This window comes from Fundulus heteroclitus, chromosome 18 (assembly GCF_011125445.2).
Source record: "Fundulus heteroclitus isolate FHET01 chromosome 18, MU-UCD_Fhet_4.1, whole genome shotgun sequence".
Lineage (NCBI taxonomy): Eukaryota > Metazoa > Chordata > Actinopteri > Cyprinodontiformes > Fundulidae > Fundulus > Fundulus heteroclitus.
In genome coordinates, this window is record NC_046378.1 from 14337804 (window position 1) to 14351197 (window position 13394).

General features: G+C 39.4%; 1 protein-coding gene across 1 annotated transcript; it reads right to left on the reverse strand.

Moving 5' to 3' along the window:
• Positions 1 to 547: 547 nt before the first annotated feature.
• gdpd1 (glycerophosphodiester phosphodiesterase domain containing 1) lies at positions 548 to 10799 on the reverse strand. Its single transcript, XM_012859370.3, has 11 exons — positions 10532 to 10799; positions 9761 to 9910; positions 8122 to 8164; positions 7858 to 7993; positions 6313 to 6358; positions 6050 to 6171; positions 5644 to 5733; positions 4906 to 5039; positions 3717 to 3776; positions 1599 to 1650; positions 548 to 1218 (listed from the first exon to the last, which is right to left on the reverse strand). The coding sequence occupies exons 2-11, from the start codon at positions 9894 to 9896 to the stop codon at positions 1084 to 1086; spliced, it is 954 nt and encodes a 317-aa protein (XP_012714824.2). The 5' UTR covers positions 9897 to 9910; positions 10532 to 10799; the 3' UTR covers positions 548 to 1083.
• Between the last annotated feature and the right edge of the window lie 2595 nt (positions 10800 to 13394).

Here is a 13394-nt window from a genome sequence, read left to right on the forward strand (position 1 = left end):
AGAGGAAGGAGCTCGAATCAAACCCACAACTTTCCAATTAAAAGACAACCCCTTTTTCCCGGTGGACCACAGCGATGTTGTGGCCTCTTGTTGAGAGGAAGAGGGAACAGCAGAGCCAATGATGCCTTTACAGCAGCCTGATCCCCTCCATACCAGCCAGCTTTTATGCAGAAATTCATACCAAAAGGAGCTCCGACCAAATAGCGAGTCTATATGCTACGCTCTACATGGACATACTTGTCCAGATGCTCAACATTTATTTGAAGCTCAAATTTTCTGATAAACTGAATTTTGGGGCTTTAATTAACTCATCAGATTGAACTGAAATTAACACTTTAACTTAATTAATCTGCGTGTAACGAGTCTCACTGAACTGAACTAATGAAAAAAAAAATGAACTTTTCAAAGATAATCCAATTTATTGAGATGGGCCTTCCGACTAAATGTGTGTTTCAGGACTTTTTAAAGCCCGTTACTGACAGCCTGTTTTACAGCAGCCTGATGATTCTTTGATATTTCAGAGCAATGGCTCAATAACACGATCATCAAGTCCCTCGCGTTTTATTGGTGTTTTCATCCAATCGCACATTACACGTTAGAAACGTCTGAACTTTAATAAACTGACTGTGACGTTGTGTGTATAAACCTGATAACCTGAAATACAGATATACTCTAGGTAGCTTTTTGGAACCATGAACATGCTTAATAGCGTCGCTTTAATCATAAATCTCTACCATGGCTGTTGCCGCCTGACATTATAGTAATGGCTCTTATATTTGGGATGTTTTATCACAACTCTAACATGGGGAAGCTGAAGAAATAACAAAAAAAAAAGCACAAGTAAATCTCTTTTGGGATTTTGTTTTGCATTACTACAACTATAAAAGTATACATCTCCAACACAAGGGGAGTCGCTGGAGCCTCGTACGAGCGTAACACAACGTGAGAGCAGGTCTGCAGGAAGGCGTGCAGCCAAAGTGGGCGAATGTGGGGAGCTTGTTTGGCGGGTCAGCGAGCTTGAACGACAATGACCGTGGTGACCGGGGGGGGGGGGGGGGGGGGGGGGAGGTAGGAGTTGGCAGGTCACTGGGGCTTAGAAATCCCATTCCTATCCATAAACTCTTTGAGCCTGGTGGGAAAATCTGTCATTACTCCAGTGGCTCCCAAGTCAAACGCCCTTTGGAAATCCTCCTCGTCATTCAGCACCCAGATGTACACCTGAAACCAGACGCAGGAGTTGCACAGTTAATCCACACAGACAATGGAAGGAGTCATCGTCTACTTTGGTCTATATTTAAAAACATGTGGGACACTGGGACATTTTCCTACCAACTACTCTTAAATACCCTGCAACAGCTCAAAGCGGTAACCCCCAAACATGGCTGTCAGGATGTTCTTTCCTGTTATTGATGGAAACTAAGGTTTGGAGCTCTACGAATGTATGCAAAAACAGAAGAAGGGAAAAATAGTAATATTTTTTATTTCATTTTGGTTTGCATATTTTTACCTCAAAAAAGGTGACAGCCATCTACTACATCCTATAGTCATGCATGTAATGGTTGCTATATCAGGTTAATACGCAGTTGCAGTAACGTTACCTGAATTCCCCTTGCAGTTAAATGTTGGAAGAGAGCTTTCCTCATCAGCAAACTGCAACATGCAAGTGAATATCAATGAGAAAATGATAGCACATGGTAAAATGCATGTAGAAAGACAATTGAACTTGGATTCAGGTGCTTTAATTTTGATTTAATCAAGATGCCATTAAAGTCTTGTGACTTTAACCTTAATGTATGGTGTTCAACAAATACATTAAAGAAAAGTGGAGATTGTTTATACTTTAAAAACTGTTTAAAGGTTAACAGAGAAAGAAATGTGGTTTAGTTTAACATGGGTGGCTAATATTGTAAACCGTACATGTTTTTATATTATTTTCATACAGGAGATTCCCTCATTTTTAAACGGTTGTGAAGAGTTTTTACACAGACTTAAAAGACTGGATAGATGTCAAACTGTGTTCTGGATAATCAGGCTGTTGGACATTTATACTTCTGTAAACCTAATCCCTGATATATAGTTACAAATAGTGCTCAGAGTCAGTGAGCATGATGAAGTCCTTTTAATGTCAGCATCCCACACCTGATAAAATAGGAAGCTCTCTGAAACGACCAATTGGGGACTTTAAAATGTTACATTTATACAAAGCTACTTGTGTCTTTGCAATAAAGCCGACACACGAAATAAAACTTTTGGGGATTTTAAAGTGTTCTCGAGTTGATGAATAAATGTTTTAAACAATTATATTTAATTAACTGAAGCTGAAGTCTGTAAGACTTGTTTTGTTCTCGTCTGGCAGGAAGACGTCTCTGTGACTTTATCTACTCCTGGGTATCGTTTTACTCTGGGGTGCCACAAGGTTCAGTTCAAGGCCCTGATCTTTTTTCCCCGTTTATATTCTTCCTTTAACCTCCGTTCTTAGGAAACAAGGAATGTCTTTTCAGTGTTGTGCAGATGATGGTCAAATTTATACTACATTTTAGAAAAAAAAAATAGCAGCTACACCATTAATACCACTACTGGAATACCTTGATGACAATCACATTTGGATGTCATTGAACTTTCTGACATTTGATAAGAAGAAAACCGAGGTTATGCAGTTAGGTCTGAGCACCACCTCTGATGCTCCTGTAATGAACCTTTGTCTCTCATGCTTTACATGAAAAAGCCCAAATCTGAAAGAGATTATAGACAATGATTTAAGAAGCCAATCAGTGCCGTTTGTTCACAGAAGTTTGTTCTCTCTTAAGAGAGACAAAGCCAAGGCCTGTTTTTACAAGGCAAGACTTTAAAAAGGCAATTCATGGATTTGTTACATCTTGCCTGAACTACAATAATGTTAATTACGTTAGGGTTGTGCAAGCTTGGCTTCTGTGCTTGGAGCTTGTCTAGAATGGTGCTGCTCACTTTTTGAGCAAAGCACACAGACATGAACAAGTTAAGCAATTCTCTCTGGTCTCCAGTGGCTGCCTGTGTGCCACACAACAGATTTTAAAGTTCGATTCGCTTTGGCCTTACGTTCCAACTCGACATGTAGTTCTGACCTTGTTTGGCATGAAAACTAAAATAAAACTCAAAGGGGTTTGCCGTCAAGGCACTTTAGATCTTTTAAGATCTGATTTCCTTTCCCTGCCTTTTTAAGACTTGAGTCGAAGTTTGTCACAGGAGTTCCAATTTTCTCTTTTTACACTGCAAAAACAGAACTTAAAATAAGTAAAATGTTCTTAAAATGTGTGTATTTGTCCTTGATTTAAGCAGGTAAATAAGATTATTTGCCAATGGAAAAAAGATTTTTGCACTTAAAATAGGAAAAACTCATCTCCATCATCTTATTTCAAGTGCAGGATGCCTAATTATCTTATTTTGGGGGTCAAAATACTCATTCCATTGGCAAATAATCTTTTTTACCTACTCAAATCAAGGACAAATACACTAACTTTAAGAACATTTTACTTATTTTTAGACCCGTTTTTGCAGTGTATGGGTTGTTTTACTGGTGTCATATAGTATGTACGTATTTTTATCCCCATTTATATTTTCTGTACAGCACTTTCACTGCAACTATTGCATAACTGACAACAAAACACACGAAATCTAGCCTTCAGAGTAATATAGAAAAGGTTTGTCACAACTTGTATTCAGATGAATGAGAGACTTACGTGTCTGCAAGCCAGGCAATAAACCGATGACTCCGCGTTAATCTGTCAGGATCTTTTAGTCTGTTAAAATAAATAAATAAATAAAATACTTCAAATGTTAACAGTGCTTGTTTAGAAGTTTTGTGTGTGTGTTAGAAGAAGTACCGCTCCAAGCATGGTTTGTTGTCTTGCAGAACAAGCTGAAGATGGTCATCCTACTAGCTATCACGTTTTCAGCACCATGAACAGCATAGCCTCGAGTGACTCGATTAATAAATTTAGGACATTCTGATTCCCCGTATTATCTGACTGTTAGCAAGAAATTGTACGCTTTACCGGTAATGATAAGGTGATACAAGAGTCTATTTAGCAGGTGCAGATAATCTGTCAGCAGCAAGTTTCCCCAGAAAAACCAATATGCACATCTTAAAGCCCAGGCATCTGTCTGTGACTCGCCTTGGAATCCAAGAGACAACTTCACACTGACGACCGAGTGAATTGCTACAGATGAGGCTGCGGTTCACTCCATAGACCATCTCTAAATCATGTTATGATGAACTGGGTTGTAGGAGACTAACTTGCTCTATAAAACTACTTTATTAGAAAAGTGCCCCCTGCTGTTGAACGAATGCCGCAACACATTCAAGGTTTGAGTATGCTTTGCGCCGAGATAGACCGCAGGACTTCAGGATACGTTTTAAGTGACGTTCAGACACAACGTAACGATGACGTCTTGCAAGGAATGCAGCATTGTCTTTGTATGGTAGCCCAAACTGAAAATATAGCCTAATTAGTTCATCTGCATCCGTTTTAATCAACACGGCTGTCCGAAATACTCATGCGAGAAAGTATCTGGTGCGCACGAGAAATTATATATATTTTTTTCTTTTATTTCTCTTCAGTGTCGGCTCAGTAAAAAAATGGCAACTTTTTGATTTGCCGTTTTAGGTCTCAGGGGAAATGCCGCTATGACCCGTTAAAGCCTGTTAAACTCACTCGAGTCCCATTAAAGCCTTGACTCACAAGGAGAAAGAAGTCGAATGAGATCAATATATGTTCCCTTCTGCCTTTAAACTACTGTTCACCTCTGTGGAGGCTGAGTCTTATTTCCCTTCCTGCAGTTTTGCTGATGGCTGAACTCACACAGCTCGTTCAAACATTTCCTCAAACCTGTGCTTTTCTCAAGCTCTATAGGTGAACATATACTCACTTAGTTATTAGAGAGGGCATGGGGATCTCCAGAAACTCCTCCCTCAGGGGCACAAAGGGCAGGAGGCCAGTGTAGAAAAGGCCCAGTAGCTGCAGCACCCTGGGGAAACTGAACAGAACTGGAATATGGGGATTCTGAAATTTGAAAAAAAAAAAATGTATATGTCAATTTCCATTAATGCAAAAGGTTTAAGTCGCTACTCATAATTTGGCTGGTAAGTAAAGACATGAGCTTGTAGGTGTAAAAGAAGCTAGTCGGATTTTAGCATTTTTAAGTTTAAGCATGGGATTTTGAGGAAGTGTTGACTGGGTTTACTACTACGTCCGACTGAAATCCAATTAGATGAAGGAAAAAGCAACAAATATTAATCCACACAACATATTTCTTTACTCACAATAGATTCATCTGCTGAAATTATGAAACCATTCACTTAAATATTAGTTAGGGAGAAAAGCGCACCATCAGGTTTGCCACAGAGTTTCATGTCAAAATTCTGCATTTTGTGAACTAAAATATTTAGATTTCCACGTAATTTTTTACCCGTATTTTTGAAAGTATACATTGAAAAACAGACAGAGAAAGAATTCTTGAATACTTAAATCAAATTCCTCACATTTCCTTTGTTTCAGGACTGTATAAGGGCCCTGCGCTTTTAAGTGTATAAAAGCTAAATAAAAATACCACAGAAAGGTAACTAAAATCAGGCTGCAGCTACATTTATTATATTATCTTTAGTACCTCCTTGTAACATTTCTTGACGATGTGGTTTCTGGAGTTGCCCCACACAGTCAGATCCTCTCTGTCATACTTAACGACCATCTCAGAAACCTGTAAAAATCAACATGTTTAAAGTGTGAAACTTATTTTTCTTCCTACTGTGCCAAACCACAAGACAACTTTCTCTGCTTTTTCTTCCCATTTTAGAACTAAAACATGTGATTTCAGTCCCTGCCTGTTTACTCGCTTAAATTACTGATTTAAACAAATCAGTAATTTTTCTAAACAGTGTCAAGGAGTCGACAAAACACACAGCTTAGAATTTTTAGTCTACATATAAATAAACTAGAAAAAAAACTCAAGAAAATCTACTTTAATATAGAAGTGCTTTATAATACCGTAGGAGTACACACACACACATACGCACCTTTTTAATGAGTGTGTCGTTGTTGGCCTTGATGTCGATGTTGATGGGGGTGTTTGGGAAGGCATCGAAGACATCCCTGAGGAGAGGGATGCGTTTGTCCTCGCCGCCCTCGCAGAAACACTCTAGCCAGAACGACACAAGCCGCATTCAGTGTAAACTCAACATTCATCGTTGCTCAGGGGTTGCTTGTATGAACAGAACTTGTTTATTTACGGTCAAATGCAACCCTGAGCGTGAGAAAGTCGTGGACGTGTGCTTCTTACCTCTTTGAAAAGTTACACCCAGCTTGCAGAGGTACGGAGGAAGTTCCTGCAAAAAAATAAAAAAATAAAGCACACAGCAGGGAACAGTTTGCACACATTAAAGAGGCTGTCGCATGGTTTCTTGACACTCACGACATTTATCCAAATATCTTTTACGTGGGTCTAAACATGAACAAAACTAAAGCCCAAGGCTTATGAAGAGTCATGTTTATGAAGAGTGTGTATGTCCTATGATGCACCCACATTATTTATATTCCATGCCTGAGAATCTGGGAAAAAATATGCCTCAAGTGAGTTTAAAAAAAAAAAATAATAAATAAATAAATAAATAAATAAATATATATATATATATATATATATAAGCAGTACTACTAATCATAAAAAAGGTCACACTCTCCTCCACATCAAACATTTAGCATACTGTATTCAGATAAGACTTCCTCGGTGCAGATGGAGTGTCTGCATAGCATACCATGAGATTAAGGAACATTATTACCAGCTCATTGCTAGGATTATTGAATGGCACGTGTGTAAATGTAGCAGCAGTGGTACAACCATCTTAAATATAACATAGCTTTTAGTTACAATGCATAATCTCAACCTGAGAAGGTGAGAAAGGGAAATCTTTAGTTTGAGCACACTTATTCAGTTAAGAAAAAATAAAACAAAATTAACCACATAAGAAATAACACATGAATCCTCAAGAAGATTTATTTTGTCTCTGTTGAACAATTTCTGAGTGGATTTGCTCATTAATTGTCTTACTTGTCCAGCCTCGTGGAAAGGGGCTGAAATTGGTGATATTTATAATGCAGGTAAACAGAAAGTCCATTCAACCCTTGGTTGTATCACGCTTATCTGAAACTGGATTATAGGGACAAAAGGCTCTGCTCTAGGAATGTCTTCCCAGTGTAACATCCCAAGAAGACCTCTAAAGGGAGGCACCAGGGCAAATCACAATTAGATACCCAAAACAGGAAGTCATGGATTACCACTGAAACACTTTAAGTGATTTTACTGGAAAACAAAAATATATATGAACACCAAACAGTCTTCTCTGTTAAATAAATGTAATCAAATTAAAGGTTATGTTTTCCTAAAGTATTCAGTCTGAGATGCTGCTGCTTCAGTACACATGATTAGCAGGGGTGATAAAAACATGGCTGGTTCTGTAAAACCTCTAATCAATACAACCTTGCATTTTATTATCCAGTTTGTAAAAAAGCAGAAATCCATTTAAGGGAAGAACACAACTAATTCCCATCAACCCACTGGTCATAATGTTAACCACCATGTCACACAATCAGGTGGCTTGGTGTGCACCTCACTTGATTAAGGCACATGATCCATCTCCTCATGTCTAAAAGACTGCACACAAAACCCACAAAGATGTTGTTGTTTTTGCTAATTCTTCTTAATATGCAACTAAAGGTAGAATAGTGTTGTTACATTTTTATTTATTTTTTTAAGGAAGCTCAGAAAACAAAAAGGGAAGAAAGACGGTGTATAACCGATTTTGCTTGTTTTTAGAAAAGCACAACTCACGGCGTAGGCCAGGTCGCTGATGTTAGCGTTGACGCCACAGACCCTCTTCAAGTTGCCGTCGTGTGAGACCACGACCTCTTCATCCTTTGTCAGGTGGCAGTCCAGCTCCAGCATGTCTGTGCCGAGATCCACGGCACTGCGGGAACCCGCGCACGATCAAGTCAAAAACAAAACCTTCGCAGCTCATGGAGATGATCCTAACAGTGATATTCAGACTCCTAAGCATGACTTGAAGACATAGACTCAAAAGAGCATTCCACTCACTGTTTGAAAGCTGCCATGGTGTTCTCCAGGTTTTCTCCTGCCCCTACCAAATGATACAGAAAACATTGAGTATGCTGCAATGTTTCATCCTTTTTGCTTTGTTAAGACACTGGAGTCTACAGATGGCTGGAAAAAGGCGAGCAGATGTTCATTCTGGAGGTTCGTGAAGGCACCGCTGTTAACATGTTCCGTTATACCAACAATTATTCATACTCCTGTTGATTTAAAGTAATTCTCATTGAACCAAGAAGTTTACTCTTCCAAATTTCATCCAAAAGCTATGTGTATTGTTTTATAACCCAACTCTGCTTTCTTCCAGACCTGTCTGCTGTGCTTCTTGTTCTTCATGATGCTGTTACGTCTTTGAATGTTCACTTCATAGAATAACCGGGTTTATACTGAGATTAAATTGTACGCTGGGGGGGGGGGGGGGGGGGGGGGGTTGGGAGCCAACTAATCGCACTGCGTTTTATTTAGGGGTATCACATTAATGGGGGCTGGAATAAAGTCTGCATTTTAAAATTTTCAAATGGATTTTTGCAAAAAAGGATTTAAAAGCCATGGATGCTTTTTAGAAATCCCCTAGTCATTATGGTACAAAAATGTATGTTACGTTGCCTGTGCAAATCCTCAGTTATCCGGGTCATCGCACGGGCAAAGGGGCTTCAATCGGAGGCAGCCGGACGTTCGCTCAGTAGTTTTTGAAAACGTTTCCATGCCTATTCAGGAGTCGTCAATTCTGTCGGCTCGCGCTTGTTCCATTATATGGTTACCATTGTAATCCACAATAGTTTCCAGCTTCTTCACTGTGTAAATCATCTGTTATAGTTTCACAAAACATTTTTATTATTGCGTTTTTATTAACATTTTACTCGGTTTTTGTAAATTTCTTGAAATCCGAGTAAGCTATTTTCTTAACTATACAGTTTTTTTGCACATTTGACCTTCCTGGGTGGAGAATGCTCAGAACTCTCCCCTGCACCCTCCTCCCCCGCTGACATCTGCGGATGCTTTTCTGAACTGTTGGCGGCTGATGACATCAAGGACAATGGCCTCTGGAGAGTGTTCACGGAAATATAAACACTTTCACCCAAACAGACACACATAACTGATGCTCATAAAACTGATGAACTTACACGCGACTAGTCTCAAATGTTTACCTTCTGCTATATGTGTCTCATCTTATTTGTACTTTTTGTGCAAGAGGTTTTTGATATCTCAAACTGTATCCTGTTATAGGATAAAGTATGAGTTATGTTTTTTTTCCCTCCCACCTTCCTTTTTTTGTGGCCTCTATCTTTTCACAGAGTAATGGCAGTGCCCTGTGGGCACCACGTAAGGCGGTTCCTTGGCAGCAAGGCCTCAGTAAATCGTCTCCCCCTGAAATGTTTGTGATGTTTGTTTGTATATGTTATGGCGATTGTACTGAAACAACAATTTCCCCTCTGGGATTATTAAAGTAATTCTGATTCTGATTCCTGTACAGCCCATTGTCTTACTTTTAAATATAATCGCCATCTTTACATGTACCTGTATGCGTTGCGGCTGATACACCTGGATTTCCCCAGGATAATAATGGATCTTTCTATATCCCTGAGGTGTTTATTTTTTTTTTTTAAGACAGCCTGGTCGAGCTCACCTCCACGATGGGAAATGTGCCTGCCGAGGAACCTCTCCTTCTTCCTCCGGTGCAGAAGAGTTGGACATTTGAGCAGCAGGGCCGAGGTGAGCACGTAGCCCGTCACCGTTGAAACGATGTAGACGGCAGCACACATCTCCTATCGGACGTCTGCAAAACAAAACAGCTTTCAGTCAGCATCAACAAGCGAGGCGGGGAGGGTTTCAACAGACTTACCGACTGCAGCTGTCTTTATCAGAAGGCAAATGATTGTTGGGTGGAAGCCCTGAAGGACAGTTTGGGGAACAGAGAGATCTGAGCCACTTCTGAGTATTTATCAATGGACTTATCACTGACAAAGCATTTTGAAGGGGCGAAGGGGACAGGGTCAGGGTTTTAGTTTTCACGTGTGGCTTTAGGAGAAGATAAAAGTCGATGATAGGAAAACAGCTAATAATTGTCACTGGGTGCTTTAGTCCTGATTAGGAACAGAAATGGGACATTTTAAAGAAACCCATGTGCGAGCTTTAAAGTGCTGGTCGGGTCTGTCTCTTAAAATGATAAAGAGCTACTTTTGTGCAACATATACACAGTTTTAGTCCGCACCAGTACTCTAAGTGATGCCCTTGAAACAGCCTCATACGTAGACAAATAAATAAATAAATAAAAACATACAATAAAACTGAATCTATTGGATCACATTAGAAACCACCGTTACTATCGATGCCAAACTAGCTTTGCTGAGCTAACGTTAGCGAAGATGGGGGTCAAACTCTCTCAGTGCATTTTTACCTTTGTCATCAATCGTTGTGGTTGTCCTCTGATTGTTTCTCTGGTCGCCTCGGCTGGGTGCAGGTCCGCTGAGGTGAACTGATGCGCTAGGTCTCTGCTCTACATAACCTCTCGCTGAGCTCTGCTTGCTGCCTGCTACACAGCTGGAACGACACCAGGCAGCCGCCGGCTGTCAGCCAGACGCGCATGCGCGTTTCCACGCAACGTCTCAGGCAATGAGACGTTTCAGAATAAAAGCTTTTGGACGAAAAGTTTTGAGGCAAATGTTTCGAACCAGGCAAGCAAAGAAGAAAGCTATCACACGGCTGAATCTTGACTAATCGATCATTGATATTTTATTTTATATTGTAATGCGCCTTTTTTAAAATGTTTATAACCTTTGCCGGCACTCAAACGTGTATCTCAAATAACAAACTGACGCTTCCGGTTGTGCTGACGTTGCGTCTGGCCGCCGTCACGTAGGCGCCATAGATACGACACCTCTGCGGCTTTGTCATATTGTGAGTGGCAAATTCACCTTTGGAACCAACAGCGTGTGGCTAGGAAACCGTTTTTTTTCTGTACAAAAGAAACACTAAACCTTATGTACAGATGATTTTGTTGAATCTTTTCTTTTAAAACAAGATATCCTCATTTTTAGTTCTAACAATAGTGATCAATCAGAGAAAAAATAAACCATTGCTTTAAATAACAATTTCACAACAAATATGAAACATTGAGTTAAAAAAAAACACTTAAACCTTCCTTAATATGTCTCTGAAATAAAATGTAACAACCCAGCTAATTTAGTTTTATTTATATTTTAAACATTTTATGTAGTTTACCTATTTTATTTAGCATAAACTTACTATTTAAAGGGTGGATGAATCAACCTTGCTTGGTAAAAGCAGCAATTAAAGGTTAGCCAAGTTTTATCTGTTAACTGAAGCTGTCAGGGGTTACACCATGTAGCTGTTATATTAATAATATTCTCTTAGAATTTACTGGAGATTACTGGAAATTTTAGAAATTACTGGAATCGAGTTCAAACTCATCTAAAGACAATGGAAACAGACCTGAAATACTTCTTACTTATTTCCAATCCCTTCATAAGCACATGGTGAGTATTTCACAATCCAGCGTCAAATCCCTCATTTGTGTACATGTACTTGTAAAACCAAGCTGATTCTGATTCGTGAATTGTTAAACGATTTACTGCTGACCTCGTGCTGTCAAACTGAAACAAAGTGGAGATGTCAGGCTGTGAATGATCATATGTAATACAAATCTTCATATTTGATTATATTTTCTCAACCCGACAAGTTAGTGTTTAATACTGATTTGCTTTTTACTCACATAGACTATAATTGTTTAAAGAGGTCAAATTATCGTTCAGTGAAATAATAAATTACAGTGCCATTCAAAAATCTATACCCTTTTCTTAAATATTTTTCCTATACAGTGTTGAGGAACTTTTAATCGTGTATTTAAATAACTTTCCAAGATATGTCCATGCTACATACATATACCTTCCAAACATTTTAGAATGAATAATCCACCTCTGCCAATGGCAAACAGGTTCATGCCAGGTTCTGTCCCAGTTCTGCCCAATAAGTTTGTCTCTGGTTCCAGGTGGCATCTAGGAGTGCAGTAGAGGTGCACTAATGGCTCAGAAGAAGCCAAGTAGGAAAAAGGTAAGGAATTGTATCCAGGTAAGTTTGCACGAAATAGAAAGTGGCTCTGATGTCTTAAAAGGTAAGTTCATACACAGCGGTGAATCTAAGAGGCGCATAGGACACGTGAGGTGACTATCTCATCAAAGAACAACACATTTCACTAAAAGAGGCTCGACCATACCATGACGGTCAAACACAAGGTGGAACATGGCCGTCTAACAGCTCCTTAAATCCACAACAGCCTAATTGGGGAATTGGAGTTAGCTGTGAGAGCTGCTGTCCACTTAGACGCATCCACTGATGGAAACCTTCAAATTAGAACAGTCACACAAAGCACACACACACTCCAGAACCCTGGTAACAAGATGGTTGGTTTGCACAAACAGGTCTGAGCAGCATTTTAAACAGGGACTCGCTAGTGTCTGGAGAGTTGTCAACACACACAATAGCTTGGTCGCCTCCTCATGCTGGTCAGCAGCTTAGTTAATCACAGCTGATGAGAGACATCCCGTTCCTCAACCACCATCTGTGGCAAGTCAGCCAATGTGGTTGTGTTGCATCCTCGTGCTGATCCCACATGTGTTCAGCAGGGTTGAGGACTGCAGGCCATTCCAACCTCTCCGCTCTAGATTCTCTGTGGGAACAAGCATTGACATCTTTGAGGATACACTGAGAGTGAACTCAACATCTCCCTGTGTAGAGATTTCCCTCAGTAACGATAAGCTGCCTTCAGGGGTGCCAAAAAAGATTTGTGAAGTTTTTCAACAGGCAAACACAATTCTGCTGATTAATTCATAAAAGCATGTTCGTAAAAATGTGAATAATGAAAATAAACAGGATTCATTGTTACAATGAAATGAAAATATAAAAAATACCAAACACTAATATCCATCTTTTTCATTCTAAGTTTCTATACTGGAGCCTGTATGTATAAAATATAACAGTACCAGCAATAAAAGTTAAATAAATTTTATTATGACCATGGCTGGTAAAAAAATGTAAGTAAACTTCAGACTGGCACTGTATGCAAACGGAGATTCATGCTAGCTTTGGGCCATTAACATCTTAATTTAATTCAGTGAAGTTAAATTTTGTTCACATAGCGCCAATTCACAACATCTCAAGGCACTTTACAAATTCAAATTTAGTCAAATCATATAGATTGGTCAAAATGTTTCCTATCTAAGGGAATCCAGTAGATTGCATTA